Raw genomic sequence first — 24,414 nt, 5'->3', positions numbered from 1 at the left:
CAAATCAGTAGGATTAATCTAGTACTTAGGCCCTACCTCTCTAAGTAAGTGTTAATGTGATGATTACAAGGTAGTTTTAAATTCTGCAAACCTCATTTGCTTTCTTTTTACTAAAGAGATAAAACCGTATTTTGTTTTTGCAGCTGCAAATAAGTCATATGGAGTTAGGGACTGGTATTTCACTGCCTGAATAGTCATAAATGGCCTAAAGTAACAACGGTGTGAAGCCTGTTGTATAAGAGAAAAGGATTGTTTTCAATATTTTTACTGCCAAAACTTATTTTTGTCATTTATTCTACCAGAAAATACACATATTCCGCTCCAAAATGTTGACAGTGCTGTAAGACTTAAATAATATATGCACATTATAAAATGTGAAGTTTTTACATGGCACAAAGCTGTGAGATTTCCAGAACCTTTTCTTTTCAGTCATTAATGGACTGACACAGCTGTCTCAGTCTGCAAGAAAAGCTACCAATTACGGTGGAAGCCAAATATTTACAGTAGTTCCTGTGAAATTATTTTCTGTGCACCTAGATGGCTCTTCAATTACAGAACTGATGCCTTTCTTATTAGTACTGATTTTTTTGTTTGTTTCCTGCTTCTTACCAGGCAGTAAGTCTATTGCAAGTTATGGCATCAAAGAAAAATATGAACTGTTGCTGTACTGCCACACAGAAGGACATGTAAAACTGAAAATTTACAACTAATATTCAAACTTCTCCTCTCATGTCTGCTGTCTTTTATTTCCTTATTTGGAATTCTCTTTGTTACTCCTCAGAATAGCAGACCGCTTAATTTAGGTTTTGCCTAAACATAATCCTCTCTAATCTTTCTATTCCTGAATTTCCTCTTATTTGACCATCCCCATTCTTCTACAGTATTATCCATGGACTCACCTGTTCACTTTGATCTTTGTTATGCCTCCACATCAAGCAGCTTTTCCCTGAGTTAAGCGGGATTATTCATTGCAATAAAAAAGAAAGTGCTTTCCCCTGCTATCTGAGCTATTTTGAGGCTATGCATAACTATCGTCCTTTAATGTTTTGTTTTATCAGACTCTCATTTTTCTTTTCAGGGTAATTTTCCTCTGAAATATTCAGGTGGGCCTAGCTAAATTATAAATGTCAACACGTATTCTGGGAGGAATTGTCTGTTTTGCTGAACCAACCTGCGCTCTCAAATAGGAGAGTTTCAGGTTGTATTTGCAATTACACCTGCTTTTTTGTAGAAAAGTGAGCTTTTTTGTGACTTATGTAACCAAGATGCATACAAACAATTTGCATGTTTGTCAGAGTTGAGATTTGAAGACATTCAAAAATTTTCTGGAGATAGCAGAAAAAAAATCACTTCGAATGAGTTTTAAATCACCTTGTATTTCCTCCTCATATCGTAGTGAAATGATGATAAGAAACAACTCCACCTCTAAAAGCATGAATAATTTGCAGCATTCTTAAGATGCCATGAATACAGTATGTAAAAGAACATTCTCAGCTGCCTTCTCTTCTCTCACCACTGCTACCTTGTTTTTTTCCTCTGTCTTCAGCTATCCATTGCCTAGTCAGCAGGCACTGTCGTTTTGAAGTGTAGAGAATGATTTTTCTTCCTCGTCTCTCATCTCCTTCATGACAGAGGATAAAATGCCTTTCTGTGCAGGTGTGCACTGCATTCTCCCTGCTGATTTGGTGGTGATTACTCTCTCTCCAAACAAATATGAGCTAAAAATCTGAATATATTTCAGCTCACTCTTCATACTCTGAAGTAGCTGAGGTTGACCCTACTGTAAAAAAATGTCCACATGTAATAGAATATTTTAGAAATAGCACAGCCTGGTGCTGCACAGCAGCAATTATTTTCTGGGCCTTTATACTGGCCTTGAACAGAAGCAGCTCTTCCATCCCTGTGGACTTTTCAGAATAAGTCCTAGAAAAAAATGGTGTGGTGGGAGGGAAGGACTCACTTTTTGGTTAGAAAAGGCATTAAAAGAGGAACCGAATGTGCTGCTAGTTGAGAAGAATTTTTTAACTCCAGTGATTAATATCACCAGACAGCTTTTAAAACTATTTCAAAATCACAGAATCGCAGAATCACAGAATGTCAGGGATTGGAAGGGACCTCAAAAGATCATCTAGTCCAATCCCCCTGCCGGAGCAGGAACACCCAGATGAGGTTACACAGGAAGGTGTCCAGGTGGGTTTTGAATGTTTCCAGAGAAGGAAAATCCACAACCCCCCTGTGCAGCCTGTTCTAGTGCTCTGGCACCCTCACTGTGAAGAAGTTTCTTCTCAACTTTTAATGCAACCTCTTGTGTTCCCGTTTGTACCCATTGCCCCTTGCCCTATCATTGGTTGTCCCCGAGAAGAGCCTGGCTCCATCCTCGTGACACTCACCCTTTACATATTTATAAACATTAATGAGGTCACCCCTCAGTCTCCTCTTCTCCAAGCTAAAGAGCCCCAGCTCCCTCAGCCTTTCCTCATAAGGGAGATGCTCCACTCCCTTCACCATCTTCGTTGCCCTGCGCTGGACTCTCTCCAGCAGTTCCCTGTCCTTCCTGAACTGAGGGGCCCAGAACTGGACACAATATTCCAGATGAGGTCTCACCAGGGCAGAGTAGAGGGGAAGGAGAATCTCTCTTGACCTACCAACCACCTGACTCTACCTGTTGCTCTTTCTAGGGGTAAAATAGACTTCATTTGTGCAGAGTACAAAACTGTTTGCAGTGTAGCAGCTCATACTGATGAACATTTATAATTTCTATATCCAACTAGACCCAAATATAGAAAATTGTAACACAGCTATCCTGGCTTAGAGAGGACTCTATAAAGCAAAATAAACAAATTTTTGTGTCAAGGAATTTCCTATAGGTCTATATGACTTGCTCATCAGGGCACTAAAGCTGCTTCTGCCTGCCCTCTCTACACATGGCAGGTCTGCTTCACCCAGATTAGTAAAAGACAGAAACGTGAACAGTTATTGAGGAACTGGGCAGGGGAACAAGTTGTAAGAATTCAGAAATTTTACGATCAGAACCTATTGCAACCTGCTCCTTGACCTCTTAAGCGTCTCAGGGCTCCTGCCACTTCAGGGGTTGTGTCATATATGACTTCATTTGCTTTCTGTTTGACCATACCTTTCCTCCTCCTCTATTTAACTATCCTCTTCTTAGCTGGTCCTTTGATTTGTCAGCTGCCGTTGAGGAGACCACATATACACATCTGCATATGGACAGCTGTGATTTGTATATCTAATGCAACCCTGCATTTACATGCACACAGAACTTAATAATCCTAATATCTGTGTCTCTCAGTGTGTGAATGATTTTTGAAAGTATGTTTGGTATTCACTGTGTTCAGGTAAGGGGGTATTACCTGATTTTGCCTATAGAAGAGAAATGCAGTATCGGTATGAAGGCAGCAGAACGAGAGAATGCTTTATATTAGGTTAAAGTGACCCTGCTGAGCCAGGAATTGTGTAGAGGAAAGGGAAAGAAAACGTAATCTGTCAAACAAAAATGGAGCTGGTACTAAACAGAAAGCAGAGCTGCTTTAAAATGAGTGCATTTGATAGACTCTAAGGTCAGATAATCTTTTCCCCTGCTCCCTCCCCACCTTGCCTCCCACCTTGCTTTCTATCCTGCTGCTTTTTTTTTCCCCCCCTTCTCTTTCGTTTTTTACTTGCTTTCTACCTGCCCTGCCTGAAAATTAGGTTTCTACCCTGCTGGACTGTAATTATTGCTGGCAAGTGTCACAGTATGCTGTAATCATTGTGCCTGCAGAGGAGGTCTGTTTTGGCTCAGCGATTTCCTAGCACATTTTCCTAGGAAGAATTAGGACACAGCTATGGGTTTTTTTCCCTGGAAGTTAATCCTGTTCACATTAGGATACTTCAGTAAAATCTGCAGTGAGGTAGAGTTTTTCCAGTTTTGTGGGGTTTTTTGTTTTGTTTTTCGTTTGTTTGTTTGTTGGGGGGGGGGAGGGCGGTTCCTGCTTTTCTAGGCAAATCTCAGGCATTTCACTCAGGCAGGTTTTGCGGAGGCAAATGAGAGGCAGTCTCATGACACAAGGGTTTGACTGGTGGGTCCCAACCACCTCCTCCTGAGATGAGCCTCACAGAGCTGGTGGTCCTTACCCAGCTGCCCCTAGAACTGGAACTAGCTGCTCTCTACTGTACATCACAAGTAGACCACTATAGGCATATCAAAAGAAATCCTGACATTAGAGTCACGTTTAGCAAGAATCTGGATGCCTATTAACAGTGCTTTTGCAGCTTGTTGGTGCAACCTTTGCTGGTGCCTCAGAGGCGTTCTGCTTGTCTGTTTCAGGTGTGTTTTCATCTGAAGATTTAACTCTTTCTTCAGTGTGATGAGATACAGTTTTGTGTTTGTAAGGGATGTTACCATCAGCTTCTATTACATTTGTAAAGAGGAGAATAAAAATATATTTTTAAAAAAGATTGCTGTTGAAAGCCACAGTTGTTCACTGAGATGCCTCAGGCATTTACCTGAAAAAGTCATTTCAAACCAATAAATAGCGTGAACACTGAGGAAAGAAAGGAGAAAATAAAAAAAAAGACCAACCCCAAAATATCCAAGATGCAGGTAGAGGAACAAAAAACCCCTGTTCTTTTAAAATAATTGAGTTTAACTTCAACAATTGAAACTACCAGCTACATGGAAATAATAATGTGGCCCACATCCCTGGGAGAAAAAAGAGTACTTGATTTTGGGATTTGTTTCTTCTCTGAACAGAAATTGTTTTTCCACTCAAAAGAAATAGCTGTGTACGGTAAATGGTAGTTTTGTTCTCTAACACAATTTCATTATGCTCAGGAAAATAGAAAACCATTTATAGATATAGTTTGAATCAGGTCAGCATAAAGAAAATTTCTCAGTTTAAAGTGATCTCTTTTTCATAGCAACACAAAAGAATGGCTAGTGGTAGTCTGACTAACACTGCAACTCTTACCTTTTGTTTTCCTTTGGCAGGGTAAGCAAGTCTTAAAAATGTATTACTTTTTAACGTCAACTTCTTGGGGTTTATTTTTTTAATAATTAAATGTTCTGGATTCCATAGACACACCTTACTAGGTCATTTTTCCTCTTATTTTTTCACTAAAGTTGTACAGATGCTAGGATGGAACAACGGGCTGAAATGGGATTACAGTAGGTCTTTTTAAAGGTGAATGGCTCTTAGGAACTGTCTCTTCATTTAAAGAAGAAAGGCTTTCTTTTTTTCTTAGTAATGAGTTATTAAGTGGGTTTCTAAGTCTTTAATTTACTGTTATTTTTGCATCTCAGTGGCAGACATTCATCCAGCAAGAGGTAGCTGGGAATAGATTTTACTGATCCACGTATTTATTTTTAGCACAGTAGTTTTATATACATCAATGCAGTAGCATTCATAGCCAATTTTAACAGGGCTCTAGTCGATGTCCTACCTTATCAGCACCAATGTGTTGTTTCTCAGTTCTTTGCAGGGATTTGCCCACCAGAGTACCTGTAAATGGCAAATAGCAAGATGTCAGATACGTTAAAGACTCTTGAAACTAGATGAGTATATTGCAAACATAGAATTCTTACCTGTTAATTGGGAGAAAAGAAATCACCAGAAGAACAGGTCTGCAGAAAGACAGACCCGTGATAGGTTTTTTGAGACCTAGAGATATTGAACAATTCTAAGTGTAAAGTCTACATAAATACTTCAGGATATGTCCCTATTTCCTCATGTCTCTGACTACAAAACCTAAAGAATGCTGGAAAAACTACAAAGGCTGTATAAGAAAAGAAGTAAATCCATATTTTAGGAACAACTACTGTCTCCTCATAACTGCACTCATAAAATGCAGAAAGAAAATTCATGCTTGCTTTCTGGAAAGGTCAAGACTGTTTAGCACAAGCCAGTAGGATCTCATCCAACAACAAATTGTATGTTTTTCTGCCCCTCTCAGTGTTTTACAAAGCATGTTTATCTCTCTTTTTATCCAAATTTAAATGTGATGGGAGAAAAAAAAAAAGGGACAGCATTTGTGGATGCATTTCGAATAGAAGTTGTGAGAAAAGGCAGGGGGAATGTGCAGCCCTCTTCATTAATGAGTCATTCAAGCATGACAGCAGCACAACATAAAGCTGCATTGGATAAACAATACAGGTGTGCTCAAGATGTTTGGGGTTCCTCAGACTGCTAGTCAGGGACTCAGAACACAGCAGTGATATTCCTCCAGTTCCACTGCCTTTTATCTGGGTCATAAATAGTTATTGGATAAGAACAGCTACAGCTACATGGTTTGATTATGATCTGGTTTGCCTAGGTGAAGTAGAAGTAATGATGAGACAAATGGTTCAGCAGCCAGCACGCTGCAGCTGTAAGCCTCATCTTGCAAAATTCATTCTGTAGAGCTGTAAGTGCTGAAATATTTTCCTTTAGCCATTTAAACGCAGATGATACTATACTCAAATACCTCTGACATCCATCAGTGAAAGCAAGCAACAACTCTGGCAAAGATGCAAGATGAACAAGTTACACCTGAGGTATGCTGCAGATCAGGACTAAGAGTTTATCAGCAGAGGTAGAGATTTTATCAACAGTGTGACAAAGTTGGCTTCTCGCCTAATTACACTGCAGTCCTATTTTAAACCCTCCACCTTGTGAATGAACAAAAACATTGGCCAAGCTTTAGTGCAATAGCAGAAAGAAGAAACAACTGATCTTCCCAAAACCATGGGAAACTAAGACAGGGCAAAGACCTGCCTGTGAGGTCCAGATTGATGAAAAGCTGCTTCACTGGGCCAGGAGGCAACAGTTCAAAGGATGACTAGCTGTGAAAAGTTTCTCAAAAAAATTGCATTAGAGTGGTAAGGTGTGCAGGTTGTCCAAAATAATTTTTGAGATCTGTCGAAGGAAGGCGTTGCAGGAGAGGAGTCACAGATCACTCAGGCAAATCTGGTCTACTAGTTAGTTTATTAAGTTCTAACCAGAAAATTTTGGAATGGAGAACATTTAATAAGTACAGGTGGACTGGCATTCAATATTCTACTATTTACTGCACTTGAAGTTAGTATGGGATACAAAGATTATCGTGTAAGCTTACTATGTGTATCTTAAATATTACATGCATGCAAAAAACGTCGCTTACCAAGCCATTGGTGTCTGGTGTCAGGTAAGGGATCCCTCAGCCTCAAACAGTAACCTTGAGAGGGGTCCCTACTCAAGGGGAGGTCACCGTCACACAGCCAGCTGCCATGGAGGGAGAGCTCAAGGGCCCTGATGACTGCAGATATTTGTAGTGTAAAGAGGTTGATTTGTCGTCAGACATTCTGCTGTGTTAATGCAGTTTTGGCTGCCTATTAGCCCAGTCTCCAGCCAAACTGCTTTTTGGAGTTTGATGCTGAGTTCTCACTGATAGCCTCACACAACAGGATTAGCTTTGACTAGGCTGACTTGCTGAGCATCTACCTGGACCAAAGTTCAGTGAGTTCAAACAGCAGGAGCGCATCCGTCACTGAGAAGAAGCAGCTATGGATAGTTACAGTTAACCTAAACAATAAGGAGGGGCTGAACATCTCTGTTTACTTTCCTAAAAGATTTTTTGCATTCAGAACAGGCGAAAGTCCACATTATCAGCTGAGTCTTTAAGCTACTAAACTCAGAGTATTTTGAAACCACGTATCATGATATTTTGCCTTACTTCTCTCTAAAATTTTGGTTCAGTCTTGGGCATGACCCTCAAAATGATAATAATAGTGATATGAGTGTGAGCACTCTTTCCTTTTCCATCTTTTTTCCCAATTATTTCTCTTATTTTTCTTTATTTTACTTCTTGAATCATGCTACACCTCTTCAAATACCAATAAAGTAACAGTTACTGTGGAAAGACAGCCTTTTTATTCTAATGTAACTAAATTACACAGTTAGGTTTTATTTTTCATACAGCAGCAATTTGTTCTGCTGAAATGGGTTTATTTTTCTGAGGCATGCAGGGAAGAGAGATGAAAAATAAGTTGGAAATTTAGCAGTATATGTAGTCTAATACATGCAAAGTTCTTCCTTTAGTTTTCCTGTGGTGATATGCTGTTCAATGCTTGCAATTTACATGATGACTTTTAATTAAGCTGGGAGTTCACTGAGCATGTTCCCAGCATTAGCTGATCTGCTTGCCAGGCTCTCGCACTTCCCTTCAGGGCTAAAGGATGCCCGTTGCTGCAAAAAATGTGTAGGAAATTGCAAAGCATTGTGGGGGTGCTATGATCACACTGTTACATGTCCACGCTGTATTCACCCATTTATTGTCAGCACCTGCCAGAGCTGCCTGTGAGAAGGGAGATGTTCCTCTTCCCTGCTGGGTGAGGGAGGAAAGCTTTCTCTTCCTTCTGACTCCTCTCTCTGGCTGCTACACTCTGTGGCATAGTTCGTCATCTGTGCTTGGGAAGTACATCATGAGCGCGTACAGTAGAGGGGCTGATCTCATCAGCTCTCATTTTTATTGTGGTTTGAGATGAGACATAGATAGATATGTGTATTTCTACCCACAGTACCTGTGCTCTACACGTCAGAGGAGCAGACTGCCTGCACTGCAGGGAAAGCTTCCTTGGCAGCCATTGGGTTCACAAGAAAAACATTAGGAAAAACATTAGGAAACATACCTTCACCAACAGGGTAGTCAAACCCTGGAATAGGTTTCCTAGAGAGGTGGTCAATGACCCAAGCTTGTCAGTGTTTAAGAGGCATTTGGACAATGCCCATTACAACATGCTTTAACTTTTGGTTGGTCCTGAATTACTCAGGCAGTTGGACTAGATGATTGTTGTAGGTCCCTTCCAACTGGAAATATTCTATTCTATTCTATTCTATTCTATTCTATTCTATTCTATTCTATTCTATTCTATTCTATTCTATTCTATTGCTGTATGGGGATAGAAACCAAATGGTTTTCCAGAAACACCTGTAGACTCCAGGGGGAGAAAGAAAATACATCATGTAAGTATTATTTACAGTATTTATGCTTTGTTTCTGGAATGCTTTGAAGGGTCAAACTAAGTCTAATTTGAAAACAGTCTACTTTGACTGGGGAGGACACCTAACATAAACACTTTCTCATATTAATTGTTTTGAGCATCATCTAAATCAATTGCCTAATTGAGCTAAGTCGATTTCTTATTACTTCATCCAGTTTCCCTTTTCAGTCTCTAACACGTGTCCTACAGTCACTGGTGCCAAAGTTTCTTACCTCCCTTTGAACCCTCTGGAGCTCTAAGGTCAAGTGAAGCTACAAGAGGTGCCAAAGAAGGGCTACACTGGATTTCTTGGGATACACTCTGCAGGGTTGTTTCAACTGGCAAACTAAAACTTGTCACCGAAGTCTTTTCTTAGCCTTGACCACTTTATGTATCTTCTTTCCCCATTATGGTACACTGTTCTTTGTGCCCTGATGTTTGCTGACCTCTATCCCTGATACTGCTGCAATTCAAAGGTGCTGTATGAGTAGGAGTCTAGGAGTGTGATTACCACATATGCTGCTGAATGTGAATGCAAAATATGTTTACACAATTCCTAATTAAAGATATCACTTAATTTAAAAAAAAATGAGGCAGTCTGTGCTGGCAAAAGGAAAAAGAAAAACAGATAATAGGTATTCAGATCAAAACGATGACATAGGTTTCATTAGTAAAGAAAAGGGACTAATAAAAAGCTGCAGCATCAGTAGCTTCACAAGAAGCAGAGTTTGAAGAGCAGCTATTGCTATGGCAACAAAAGGAGCAAGGGGATTTACACTTCTATATGTTTCAGTGCAGTCTTAACCAAGAGTGAAACTGGCTTGAAAGAACAGCCCTACTATATTAATTCTTATTCTTTATGAATTGTGTATCTCACATCACTGCCTCAAATCTTGTGTCTTAAGAGTGCTAGGTCACTGACATGGCTAGAGATGTTTCTGGACCAGTTAGAAGCCTAATCCTTAGCTTATTTATCTAACTTTCTGCTATATAAAATAATGAATTTGAATAGGTTACTAATATTGATCAAAAGTATTTATTCAGTGCTGTACACCATAATTTAGGTCCACAACCAATAATACACCCAATTCCTCCTAGCAATGTATTGGGAACACTAAATCTAATGTTACATTAATATGAGAACATTGCTTCATCTCTAATTTCACCTTGTAAGTATCACTGAAGACTTTTCTTCCATATGTTCATTAATACAATTTCTATCTTTAGCAAAATTTATATCTCAAACAATACTATGTGCTAATCCTACCTAATAAGCTTCTCATAAAATGTGTAAAGAAAGATCATCTTGCAGCCATCAGAACATTTTGAGATACAAACGATGCTGCTCTGATTTAATTTCTTTTTTAAAAAATAACCCTGTTTTCAATAATGGTATTGTCTTTTAATGTTTCAGATCACGGTATTTCGCATGGGATCAGAAGGACACCAGGATATTGATTTAGCTATCCTGACAGCGTTACTAAAAGGTAATGAAGTTTCACTCCACAGTGAGTCTGTATCAATCCAAATGGATTAACTCTGCATCTCTGCTGTGTTGAAACCTGCATTTGTTGACAATATCTCCTGTATCAAGATGGTAAATTTATACCATAAAATTGAAGTATACTTTTTGCTCTAACTGCTTTATACAAATCCAGCTCTTTCTTTAATGTTTCAATAGCTACTGGTTTTCCTCTCTGAATTTTTAGAATCACTAATGTGTCACAAGAAACATCAGTGGTGACCCCCCACCAGTTACTTGAGAAAATTAATACTGAGCCAAAGAACTTCTCAGACTTAAGATTGCCTTAGTGGCTGGTAGGACATCCTGAAGGAGGTTATCTCCTGTCAGATAAAACTGGCACTATTGTCAAAGTAAAATGTTTTTCCTAGGAAAGCCTGGGAACTGCGTGGCATTCCTTCCAGCCTGGCAGAGCTAAGAAGGAAGCTATCAGGGTGGTAGAGGTTTTAATCTCAAACTTCACAGGTCACTAAATCTTTCTGAGCTGTTACATGTTACACTTATGCTCTTAAAAGATTGTTTTACAGTACATCTGCTGTTTCCACAGTTCATTATAAACCCTCATTTTGCAGACATGCCATTTGGCTTGGCTCCCTTTAAAATATTATATTATCAGGTAATTTAATACTTGCTTGCAAATACAGAAACAGGTGAGATTTTAAAGGCACTGAAGCACATGTACTTACCTGATGAAGGATTACATACCTAAGCAAGGGCTGGGCATTTCTAGCCCTCCATTTATATGGTACTTACCCCAAATGGGATTTTCACAAATTGAATGTGTCAATAACCATAGTCATCTTCTTTCTGTCTGGTTTGTTTTGTGTTGCATACTACAGGCCACACCAATTTTTAAATCAGACAAAAAGACATACCAAACAATTTTAAAGAGCAATCTAAGAAACATTAGGGAATGGACGTCCAAAGGTAGCGGGGAAAGTTATGCTTCATGAAGCTGCTTAGCAGTTGTCATCGTGCTATTGCCACGCCCGCATCTGAATAAGAGAGTACGTAACGCCATGTGTCAGGCCTGAATTTGAATCACAACAAAAAATCTAACAGATTTACTGGGTATTAAAAAGGTAATGGGAATTATTCTTGCTTGTTCCAGGGCACAGTTTTCTTCTCATTTTTCTCCTGTCCAGGCTCACAAAAGCTGTATGCAGAGAAAAAGGAGAAGGCCTGAGTGACTTTCACCTAACTGAAGAAAATTGTATTTTTACCTTTTACATGATTATTAATTTCATTTCAAAAAAGTTACTTCAAACATTTAAAGCAAAAGTCTGAACTAGGCAGGCACTGGCCACTGCAAAAGTGTGATTGCAAGCTGCTGATAGATACCAGCCAAGGAAAAGAGCTGGAATTACTAATATTTTGCTCCAGTAGCTTTTGTTTCTTTAGGCTTTTCTAGTATTGCTTTCTCCACTTCTTTTGCTCATTTCGATCAAGATACCAGTTGTTTGTCCTGCAGGTAACACGACCATTTTGCTGCTACCCTGAGGTAACAAGTTTTAGCCATCTGCATAATTACATCTCAAGGAGAATAAAGGAAAAATACATTAATTCAAAGCAAGGAACTAGAATTGCATCCATCACCAAATTCCTCTTTTCTATCCTTAGGAAATATTTTAATTGCAGATTTCGTTTTTATCTTAAATATAACTGGATCCTTCATTATCCTCAGTGTAAAGTGTATTCTCTTCACATTTGTTCTTAAGGCAATCACTGAAACTATTACTCTTGATCTCTATTAGTAAGATACAGATTCTCTTAAAGTTGTGGTTCCACTCTAGGTATATTTGCAAGGTCTGAATCCAAACATAGATCCCTGGAATCTTTTACCACCTTGAAAGCTGCCTCTTGGAAGCCAAAGAAAATAAATCATAGGCCGGGGGGGGATTGCTTTCTGTTCGAAAAGTTCTTTTGCAGTATTTACATGAGCAACTGTACTATGGTTACAGTCTGGGTATATGAGTAGTCCTCTCTGATCTGGAATATCCATTTTCCAAGTACCTAACTGGTCCTGTCATCTCCTTAGTAAAATAAAATTGCCATCCCTTTTTCTAATAGTAGTGCAAGACATCATAGTGAACTTCTCTTAGCTCAGAAGGTGCCTGGATCTGTGTAAGTAATTTTAACATCCCCTTTCATGCTTGACAATCTTGATTTTGTAGTCTGCTGGTTGAAGCAGAACTTGCGTCTTGCTCAAGAGCCAGGGGAACTAAAACTTATCCCTCATTTTCCCTGCTTCTCAGCACATTCTGATAATGAGGGACTCAACGAAGATTAGATTAACAAAATGCCTCTTGTTAGTCTGAGCTTTCTGATCACAGGGATTGAAAGTCCATATAACTTTTTAATCAATGTGTGTGAAGATGAGATCTCTTGTCTCAAGCAAGTCAGTCCTTACTCATACCATGTCTTTGTAAAAAGGTTCTGGCATGCCGTGAAAGAAATACTATCTTTCTGTAAACATACCCCATCAGACTGATGTTGAGTTTTTCATCAAATGAAGAAATCTAAGGTAACAATGCTGAACCACTTGTCTATTGATTAAATGGTAAGCAAATTTGAAGACTGGGTCTGAATTATCTTGAAATTTGTAAATTTAGATTCAAGAATCAATCTCTTTCACCACTTACACACTGTGTGAGAAGAGGGCAGAGAAGAGTATGAAACTGGTGAGTGATTATTGGTTACTTTTTCTCAGTCTCACAAATGAGGATTTTGCACTTCTTGCTAGCCGGTAGTCACGGCACACACAGGCCAATTACCAGTCCCACCCTGGTGTGAGTCATTTGTTCAGGGAGCAGCAGGAGGACAAGGACAGGGAAACACGAAGTATGGTTTTCTGCTTGCTGTGTAAAATTTGCGATAAGCTGGTCTGGTTTTAAACCCACATCAGGCATATTGCCAATGCAGGAACTCTCCTGGACAGGATATTCCACAAGCCCCAAACCCTGTGCTGAATATGAGAGATTATTTCCCTGTTTGTTTTCATGAGTCACTTGTTTAATCTTGTCAGCAGATCTATCTTTCTTGGAAGTGATCTCCAATAAACTAGAGAATAGCATCTGAACTGGTTATCAATTTACATCGCATGGATGTCACAACAGCATATGGCTTATGATTTTTTTTGTTTTAATTTTGAGAGTCATGCCAATGTGGGAAGTAAGTTTCCAATTGCATGGATTTGTAGCAAGTAAATTTATTGATGCAGTTTAACCATTTGTGCTCTCTTAACCTGAACAGTTGGAACTCAAGCAGTAACGGATTTTGTCCTTTTGCAGCTGCTAACTGAGCAGAAGGCATACGACAGGGAAGTTAAAGACAGCATATGGCGATGTTCTAAAATATATTGTTTTGCAGTGCCAGCAAAGATCCTAGTTCATGAAGCTATTACAGTGTCTAGAGCATACTAGCAGTACCAGTCATGTTTCAGCTGGTGCTCAAGAAACCTTCCCAGTGCAATTGTCGGCACTAGAAAAGAGGTGCTGTGTGGTATGTGCATATTGTAATATTACTGCCATGTACACCTCTGAGACAAGACATGCTAGGCTGATGCAGATCTGATGTGTCTGCATACTTTCCAGCCTGTGAATAAGTCATGATTCATGCTCACTGAACAGCCATCATGTAGTATCAGACGGTCCTGGAAGACAGTGTGATGGTCTGCCAGTCAGGAAATCACTGACACAGAAGGATTTCAGACTTAGGTCAGATATCTGGTTACTGCCCTTATAGTTGTTGTTGCTATCAGCTTTGTTATTGTCAATTGATTTGCTAGATGCCAGGAAGATGCTTTTAGCAAATGCAGTGGAAACACAGCCTTTTCACCAAAGAGCTGCTGAAATGGAAGACAATGCAAGACCTGCTGAGATGCGGGGCAGAAAGTTAATTTGCATTGCTATTTTTCCTAATCTTATTATTTTCTTCAAATGATGATTCAAAGAGGACACTGACATGCTTAGAAGCACTGCGGTCATGAGTCTCCAACAGCCATTTCTGTCTAGATAAATCAGGTTTGTGTCATTCCAGCTTTCAAAATTCCTGAGCACTAAGTATCATAGACTATCCCAGGAGAATCCTTTAGAGGTTTACATTGATCACAGTAAACTTTAGCCAGTATATAAAAGCCTGTAGTCTATCTCTTCAGTAATCTGGGATCCTGCAAGGGCACAATACTTATTGTCTAACATGTACCCTGGCTCGCCAAGGATGCAGAGTCAGGTTTATGGTCCCAGGCTTTATCATCAAGGGGTATTGTATTTTTGGCCTAAGATATTGGATAGAAAACCTGACTTTTTACCAGAAGAATCTTTGCAAGATATCCAAGCACTCCTGGATGACCACCTAAAAGCATAAAGTTAATACCTGCAGGAACTAACAGCTGTCACAGACCTCCTTGTTCATTCAACGTTGCACCATCCTTGCATTGTCTATCCAGCAATATCTATACAGTAATAAAATACTTCCAAACCAGTGCATTGCATCCCAAATGCAACTTTTCTTCTAGGAACAGATGAAGGAAAGGAGGAGTCCCACTGCAGACATTAGTCATATTGTCATAAAACATTCTTTTGAGGAATACATCTTATACTCAGCCAGACACTTGGATACTGAGTAAATATTACACAGACATTAGTCATATTGCCTAAAACACTATTTAAAGCAGTAAATATACTACGGTAATTAAAATAATACCATGCAACTAAGCAGAGAATCTTTCCATGAGACAGGATGAAACACAAATGTAGGGTGAAGAAATGCTAATTTCTCACCACTGACAGTGTTAAGGGCCTAAGAATTGGTTCCAGTGTGATCACTGTATCGAGCTGATGACAGCAGTAGGTTATTAACTTTACCTTACTTTTTCATTTCCCAAGTATCCTTTGGGTTATTTTCAGTACATTGAAAAGATGCTCGTGAGCGAGATGAGTCCTCAGAGAGCTCACCTTTTGTATTCTTCTTACTGTCTCAAATCTATGCTCTGTGTTACTGAGCGCAGTCAAGGAAATGATTGAAAGAAGACACTCTCTTAAGAAAGCCCATCTCACATTTGTTCTAGGGAGTTTTTCTTAAATTAGTGGAATTATTTTTACTTCTTAATACTGGATAGAATTCCACCTGAAATAGCCTGAATACTTTCTTTTTAATTTGAGTCAAAAGCCATCAGTCCATCTGGAATAAAATTGATTAAACAGCATCTGAAGCCCATATGCTGCTCCGTACAAACTTTTATAGCTGTTAGCTTCCTTCTCCTCATATGTAACACCAGTGTAATTCACATGCACCTAAAAATCACAGAGGGAAGAAAGGAAAGAGGAGAAGGGTGCAAGGTCTTTCCAGCAACAAACTTCACTCTGGCAGCAGCCATCCCGCCATGTGCATCAGAGCCCCAGAATGCAGACCTATACTGTCCAGTCTAAGCCCTAGCTGATGGACTGGTTTGGATCTGAAGTACAAAAACCCCTTGAGAAACCATACATTTCCTTCAACTGCCAAATGTCTGCAGCACTCTGCAAGACAATATACCACTTTGGTAACAAGCACTGAGAAGAGCATCCTCTCTGGGACTGCACATGGACCCACAGGAAAACTTGTCCACTGCTGGCAGCCTTAAACACCATGGAGGGTGGTGAGAAGGACAGAGTCTGGACCATGGCTTGCTTCCCCCTCTGCTCAGTATTTGGAGCAATAAGCATGCTCAGAGAAAACAATTCTGATGAACTGCTGGGCTTGGAGGCCCTTCTGGAGAGCCAGCCACCACCTCATGCCTCGCTCCAGTTGCTCTTTCACGTGATCAGGTGCACCAGAAGGCCCTATGTTCGTCCAGCAGCTGAGTCCTTCCTAAAGCACAGAAAGGCCCAGGAATGCTAAGGCACTCAACACAAACTGGAGAAGGCTCCCTGCTAGGGATCAGAAGGTGCTCACGTGGAGCCGCCATGATTTTGCTTGAGTTTTGGCTGAAATGGGAGAAGTGTAAGTGGCCCACTTCCTTCCCCAAGTCCATCTGATCCACTCTTTATTCCAAAAGGTTTCTAACCACACTGCACCACTGGATACCCAGACTGTAGGCTGCAATCAGCTTAGGAAAATAGGAGGTGGAGCTCCCCCGTCACTTGCAAAGTGGTGCTGGGCTGCAGAATTACCGTCACCGCCCTTGGGTTTTGGAATTCACCCATATGCTTCCACTGCTGCTCACCAGACAGCATGCCTGGGCACCTGCCGAAGCTCTCGCTTCTCCTGCAAGCACAGGGATGGGAAGGAGGAGATCCAATGGCATTTTGAGAGGAACTTTTGTTTGCTTCAGGAAGGGGGAGAACATTATTTGCTCTCTGTACTTAACTTATGCTATCATACCCACCATGGGTAGTTTTTTTCCTGTATTTATGAATAAAGCTGTAGAGACATTTTTGCCCTTACCAAAGGTGAATATTTTCTGTTCATGAACCTTGCATGTTGCTTGTGTAAGAAACTTGGAAAGGGCCAAATGTTGTTGGAATCCCCCATGAGGTCTCTTGTGAGAGCTTTTGTCTGTGTCATACTATGTAGCAATGAGAAACTGTGTTTTGCACAAAGAAGTATTCCTGTTACTTCTTAGTCACAGAAGGATCTTTTACTGTTTTCAGTGTTTTTTCTTCTTCCCTTCATTTCTTTCTATTGTTCTGCTCCTGCATCACCTCATTTTTTATCAGAGCTTATTTCTGTAATAAAATGAAAGTGATCTGGATGATCTACAGTCCCAAATCTCCCAAATAATTGCTGTAGATACTGCCAAGTATTTGGTGAAGTTTCATGGCAGTGAGTTGACTGCAAAGTTGAAAGTTATGAAATTAAACTCTAGGCTAAGCTTCCTGAAGGTCTCTTGAACTGATCCTTCACAGAGAACTTCAGCAGCCAACATGTTACATTTATGTTTTCTGTGTCTCCAGTTTCAGAGTCCACTTTGAGCTGGAACAATGTGTTATTTGGAATGGTACTGAAGTGAGGATAGAAATGCTTTGAAGTAATGAAAAGCTCTTTTTTGTCCTCACTCCATTGTATCAGTATAGGAATTAATAAAGACAAAAAAAACGTGGAGGTATGAGGCCTTTAAAAAATGAGGCATTATAAAATCACCTAATCACTGCAAGCAGATATGTAGTTAAAAGTCAAAGGGCCTTTTATTTATTTGGTTGATCAATTCATTCGGGCCAGTTCTCCCTGTGACACTGAAGCACAAATACTGTTTTATTATTACAAATCAGCTAATAACCATGAAATCCTTAGTGAAATATTAAAAAAGCACAGCAGGGCAGGAGTGTCCCACAGAGTCCATTAAAACTGCAGGGAAAAACATACCCTCCTTTCTAAATAACAGACCCGTCCAAACCCATCTTATAATCTGCAGAGTTTCTTATTTAACTTGGATATTTTATACATTGACACCAGTTTTATACCATGCTTTCTTTCACGAATATTATATGTATGAAGGGAAATTTGTCTCACCAAGACCCCTCAGTACAAATAAATAGAGGAGAAATCCCTATGCTTGTAAAGGATCTCCACCTTATCAGGTAGTGGCGCATAAAAGATGTACATAAAATGTGTGACTATTGAAATCAGTGGGGTCTGTGTGTGTAATTGCTAGATACACCTGTATGTGTGTGCTTATGTGCATACGTGTATGTGTGTGAATTCCTGCAGCTGGATCCGCATCCCACCTGGCTTCTGCTCCTGCTTCCCATCCAAGAGGAGGACAATCAGTTCACTCCACTGCAAGTTGCATCTGCTGATATCACATGTACCTGCTGTATTTTTCAAGGGGAATGTGAGGAAATAATTAATGTTTATGAGACAGTCTGAGAACCATACATACAGATTTGAGAACCAGTATTTTATTACAGGTACAATGAAAGGTTTGGTTTTGTTTTAATATGAGATCGGCTGCAGAAATGAGATGGACATCTGTGAGACTTTTGTCAAAGAGGAATGACCATGGCGGTTTGTTGCCTGACTCTAATGTCTTGTTTCTTTTTTGTCCTCCTCTCTTCCCTGCACCCCTGTCTGTGTACACAGGAGCTAACGCATCTGCTCCCGACCAGCTGAGCCTAGCATTAGCCTGGAACAGAGTAGACATCGCCCGCAGTCAGATCTTTATTTATGGGCAACAATGGCCGGTACAGTATGCATACAGCATCTTCTACTGAAAATACTTTAAACCCTACGCAGTATTAAGTCCATTCTGTTGGTGGCAGTAGTTTTAACACAGTTTAAAATATAGTGAGGAGTCATGCTCTCAGCCAAACACAAAGTTCCCTTTCACAGCTACTGAAGGCAGGCACGGTAACAAAGATGTTAATATGTTCGCTTGTTCAAGGAAATGGTGACATCTAGCGATGCTTTAACACTGAGAGACCACACCTATAAAGAAACGGGAAGCAACACATTTATACTATGAAGCAATGATTCTGCAAGCTGAGAAAAACAAGTATGTGTTTACAGCCATATTAAAATGTCAGGCTATAAATGAAAGGAAATACTTCTTTTTGGTCTTCAAGCAATCTGCTTTTATATAAAAATACTGAATTTGTTGATGATCGGACATCAAAATTATGCCACACAAATGTTGGAGGTCATGAAGTGGACCATGAGAGATGACCAGCAATGTTACCAGAGAAGGGCTGTGGCTCCAAACCTGGTGTTAATTCGGTGCCCAGTCCTGCTCTGCATCAACCTGCCTGCTTCATGCCTGCCCTATCCTGTGGTCCAGCTGTGGGGACAGGCTCCCCGGCCAGCACCTTTCCCCTGGGGACACTCCAGGCAGAGTTCCTCTGCAGGAGTGGGACGGCTGCACACAGCGGGGTTGTGAACCCTGTGTGGGACAGAGGAGGATTAGTCAACTCCCAGCTTGTGCTGCAGTTTTTACAGTGGCAGAAGTCACCCAGGAAAAAAACAGGAGGACTCTGTCTCTACCTGTAGCTCCTTAAACCTCATGATATCTTTGTTTGGCAGGTTTAATTGGATGACGATATTCATTACTGTGACACTTGTTTGGTCACCAACCTGAAAATCTTATATGCTATCATTGTGTGAGCATTTATAACTCTTTATGGAAAAAATATAACAAAAGGAAAAGCTTCTGTTTAAATATCCTTGCTTCAAATGTAGTTTCTGGAGTTTGCTGACCCTTAAATCTAGTTTGAAAAAACATTACCTTTTCAGTTATGGAGTGAACAGGACTATTTATCTTGTCTTCAATACTGGGCATAAGTGTGCATCGAAGCATAGGAGGGATTTTAATGGTATTAAGCTGTCCGTATCGTTATCGCTCCATCACTGCATCATAGGAAAAAATTGCATAAATGCTGCAAGCTGCAATCATTTTGCAAGCTAAAAACTGTAAGTTAGAGATAATTTCTCATCCTTCCAACTCCCTTCAACCTGCAAGAGATAGAAAATGAGAGGTTTTGCATAAGAAGACCTCTCGCATTTGGCCCTTCAAAGAAAAGCTAATTGTGAAGCTATTTCTGCTTCCTGTGGAGGAAGCACACCATGAACAGAGGAAAAAGCTAGTAAAGAGAAAATTAAAGTGTATGTGCACATAAAAATTATACCCAATATAAATAAAATATTTATCAGGAAAACGAGAAATAAAGAAAATGATATAGTGAATAACGTGGAGATGTGGTCACCAGTTTCCTGGGTTCCAGTTCCTTGGTCCTAATCTGGATTTCCTAGTCAATTTTAATCTTCACACTCTGACACTCATTTTTTAAATGCTGCCCTGAATCAGAGAAACCAACATAGAATAAAAGTGTGATTATCCCTTTTTAAGCTAGCAGAGCAACCCTCAGAATTTTCTCAGGATTTGCGCTTGTGCCACGGTGACTGGACCAGTCGGATACGGCCTGAGCTGCCCAGAAATGGCCTGAATTAATCACTTGCTTTGCAGGTGGGCTCCCTTGAGCAAGCGATGCTGGATGCACTGGTGTTGGACAGAGTGGATTTTGTGAAATTACTCATAGAAAATGGAGTAAGCATGCATCGTTTTCTCACCATCTCCCGGCTAGAGGAATTGTACAATACGGTAGGGCCAACCTAAGGCAAATATTCTATCTCTATGTTCATTGTTTGAGTTCCCACCCCTATTACAACGACATGATGTTGCACAAGGCAGCCAACACCTGCTGCAGAAATTTTCTGTGTTGAAAGTCCACATTGACTCTTAGCTTTGTCTCTTGTACAATGGAACTTGCTGTGTCTTGTCCACTTAATCTGCTGTACAGATTTTTTAAGACATGGATGAAGCCCCACGCAGTACCAGCTGATTTCTGGTCATTGTAATTCCAATATAATACACCTGAGATCTAGGCAGATGACACTGACTGGAAGGCAATAACTGGCAAGTTAGGACCTATAGGATGGTGATATATGACTCCTGACAATGTAAGCCCTTATAGTTTCATAAAGTCTTGCACCTGGTAATCAAACTCAGCCACTAAGGAACAAATAGAAGCAAACCTCCTGGGATAATATTCTGAATTTAAAGGTGTAATCTCATTATTTCAGGAGGTCTATTACAGTGAAGGACTTCCTCCTGTCCTCAATGACTGTTCCAAAAATGATACTTCTGACTTCTAAAGGCCTGTGTGCAAGTTTTATATCTTTGCCCTTAAAAGGAACATAAAACTGCACAGGTTCAAATTGCTTCTGAGCTCTCAACTGCAAAACACGTTCCAGCATTCACTTCATTATTGCCTACCAAGAGAAACCAATAAGTTCAAATTGCTTAAGAAGTATGGAAAAAATCATAAAGCATTGTCTAGTTCTTAGGATTGCTAGTCTGTCTGTTGGGGAGGGTTGTGATACAGTGCGTTGCCCTTTTTGAAAAGGTTTTTTCTGCCAGTACGTTTCAAAGTCCTGCCATCATAAGCTGCCACACTAGGCTGTTATCCAGAGATGTTTCACACTGATGGTGACCAGAATTCAGTCTTCCAAAAATATCGAACTTGAAAAGAATTCATTAAATTCATGCAAAATATAGAGGAACAGGTATCCATGCAAGCCTTGAGACCAATTCCCATCTGATCTTTGATCAGTGTAAACTTTACATATCAACTAGCATCTGTGTATAAGGTACAGAAAGTCTATGTGCATTCTTGCTACAGAGATAAGCATTGTTGTTCTTGTAACAAAGACAGTTTTCACAGGGAGTAAGTTTGAGGAAAGTCTTCAGTTCTACAGATTAAAGAAGGCCTTTTTGAACAAATTTATTGTGAGCTATAGAAATCACCGTAAATGATACATGCAAGAATTCCAAAAAAACCCAGTCTGTGAAATGCCTAAACTACCAATTATGATATATGACCTAATGCCATAATAGCCTTAGCACCAAAACAAAATTAGGTGGCCAGTTACAAAATATAAAATTTCAACATGAGCCCTGAGAGTGGCCAGGGAAGATACAAACCAGTGAATCTGACTTCTGCCATGGCACATTAGTAAAAATACAACAAAGAATAGAATTAATAGACAAGGGGATCAATTTTATGTCAAGAAAGAGTTTACCTGGCTTCTGTAGGAAAATGTTAAGCCTTAGAAATCTGTCACCATTTCTGAAGTCAACATGCAGGAGAATAAGGATGTTGCATTTGGTCCACCTGTTTTTGCAAAACCTGTTTGGCAATATTTGAAAACCTCAAAGGTTATTAGAGAAATTTATTTGTCATAACATAGAAGATAAGGGACACTTCTGGTTTACAAGCTACTTGAAGTATAGATAACAGAGTACAGAATATGTGGTCTGTTCTCACCACAAAAGGACATTATGACCAGAGTCATCCAAGATCCTGTTCTGGGAACACTTCTGTTCAGCCTGTTTTGAGATGGTCTCAAAAATAGTCACTACGGAAGGGACAATGTTCACAGGTGTTTTAACATCACTCAGGATAGGCAAATCTGAAGCAGCATATGAAGAATCACAGGAAAGTCTCATCATGCTCAGTGGTGGGGTTACATAAAGTTAAGTGTAGGCAAGTTCAGAGCAAGGTATGTATGGAAACACTGACTCTGCATGTATGCAGTGGTTTCATCGGTCATCAATTACAAATAATGAGACCTCCCATAAAAGTCTCTTAAAATATCAGCAACAGTCAAAAACACAACAACAACAACAAAAAACGGAAGTACTTCTCTACATAATATATAATTGAAGTTGTGGGAGTCTGCTGCAGATTGTTTTCCATGTCAGTCAGAGTCAAAAGAAGACTGGACAAACCCACAGACTGCATGCTGTTAGTGGCTTTCAGATGAGACAGCCTACATGCAATGTCGGGCTCAGGGGCTCTCTGAACCACCAGTGGTGGAAAGTGGAAGGCTGACAGGCAGCTGTTCTTCCTTCCACTCTCTCCCAGGGGCTGTGCATGTTATGCTCCTATTTTGCCTAGACCAGGGTCCTAATCTAGTAAAAAGACCTTAGTTTACATCCAGTATGGCAGCTCTTGTGGTTGTCTAACTGGAAGGTTTTGTACAAGTCAGGTGAAATAATGCTCTTGTAATTTTTTTTTTCTTACTTGATACAACTATACAATTTAAGTGCTCTCAGTCTGATTTTTAAACTACTAGGTGAGAAAGCCGTTTCAGCATTTATACCTTGAAAGGCTTTGGACAATGCAAAACTATTTTATTCTTCTTTATTTGTCCTTTGCAGAGACATGGACCATCCAACACTCTGTATCATCTAGTCAGGGACGTCAAAAAGGTAAGAGCCCGATAGACGGTAGGTTGGAGATAATGCTATGATTGCTTTCTGTAGCTAGATACAATCTCTGTTTTGCATGAGCTTTCAGTCAGAGCCTTCTCCTTCCCCTGCCATTACAGAATGTCCTGTTTGTCTGTACCGAATACGAACTTCTTGCATACAAAGCACAATTAGCAAGTTATTTGTCTTGCTTTCTCTGTGCTTTTAGATGCTTGGGTAATAGTGCTTCTGCTAGTATAATTGTAGGCCTTTACATATTGTGTGGATTTATGCTGTTATCTGTATTTTTCCATACCTGCAACTATTGTCAAAGCTAATTTCCATGTTGTTAGTTTACTTCTGAGCCTGTAAAATAGCCCTTATCCTTGTGCTGGATCCTAGTTTGTTGAAACAGTTCCTCATTCTGTGTTGTGTGGTATATATTGTAGCCATCTTCCTCAGCAGAAATATACAAAAAATAAGTAGTGCAACCTCCCCCTGCCCCCTTATCAAGGTAATTCCAAGCATCTTGAATTATAAAGAGCCATTAGCAGGGCAGGACAGAAACACAGAAAGGTATTGTGACAGGAAGGAGATACAAATACCTTCAGCAATGTGTTCAGGATTGAAAGTGTTACAGCAATAGCAATGAATGAGAATCTCTTATTCTCTAAATATACGGATCAACTAAGGAGACTGAGTCTGCAACTTACCTCATCAGCTTGAATATTCTCCCAAAGTATGTGTAGATTACAACCTTGCACATTATGTAAATCAGACCTTGAGGGTAGCATACTTGAGATTTCCGTACATGGGACTAGATAGAAGATTGAAAAAGGAATGGAGAATTTTAGTAAGAGTGCAGGCTTTTATGGTTTCTTCTGTCACTGACACCTGAGTAGAATCAAAGGCAACTAGGGGAGTTGAGTCGCAATGCTTCATATATCATCTTTCTGTTAGATAACGCTACAGAATATTCAGTAGTTATGTTTAGGGAGGTTCTGATGGTTTTCTTTGGTTAGTCAGAGCATGGCATAGCATCATCATTGCTCAATTATATATAGTATATTACCATCAGAAATGCCTACAGAAGAAACTGAAACTGTTCTTATGCACAAATCCCATTGGCTGGAGCAGAGTAAAGCTATAATGCATTTAGACCAGCTACTTCTCTTG

The 24,414-nt window shown here is 39.9% G+C and overlaps 1 protein-coding gene across 1 annotated transcript in view; it reads left to right on the top strand.

The window, feature by feature from the left end:
- TRPM3 (transient receptor potential cation channel subfamily M member 3) overlaps positions 1 to 24,414 on the top strand; it is a 290,416-nt gene that overhangs the window by 212,436 nt on the left and 53,566 nt on the right. Inside the window, 4 exon segments of the mRNA XM_065657683.1 lie at positions 10,407 to 10,479; positions 18,576 to 18,676; positions 20,452 to 20,586; positions 23,209 to 23,259. Coding sequence (XP_065513755.1) covers positions 10,407 to 10,479; positions 18,576 to 18,676; positions 20,452 to 20,586; positions 23,209 to 23,259 — 360 coding nt within the window.

This window comes from Caloenas nicobarica, chromosome Z (assembly GCF_036013445.1).
Source record: "Caloenas nicobarica isolate bCalNic1 chromosome Z, bCalNic1.hap1, whole genome shotgun sequence".
Taxonomy (NCBI): domain Eukaryota; kingdom Metazoa; phylum Chordata; class Aves; order Columbiformes; family Columbidae; genus Caloenas; species Caloenas nicobarica.
This window is presented reverse-complemented; position numbering and strand designations above follow the sequence as displayed.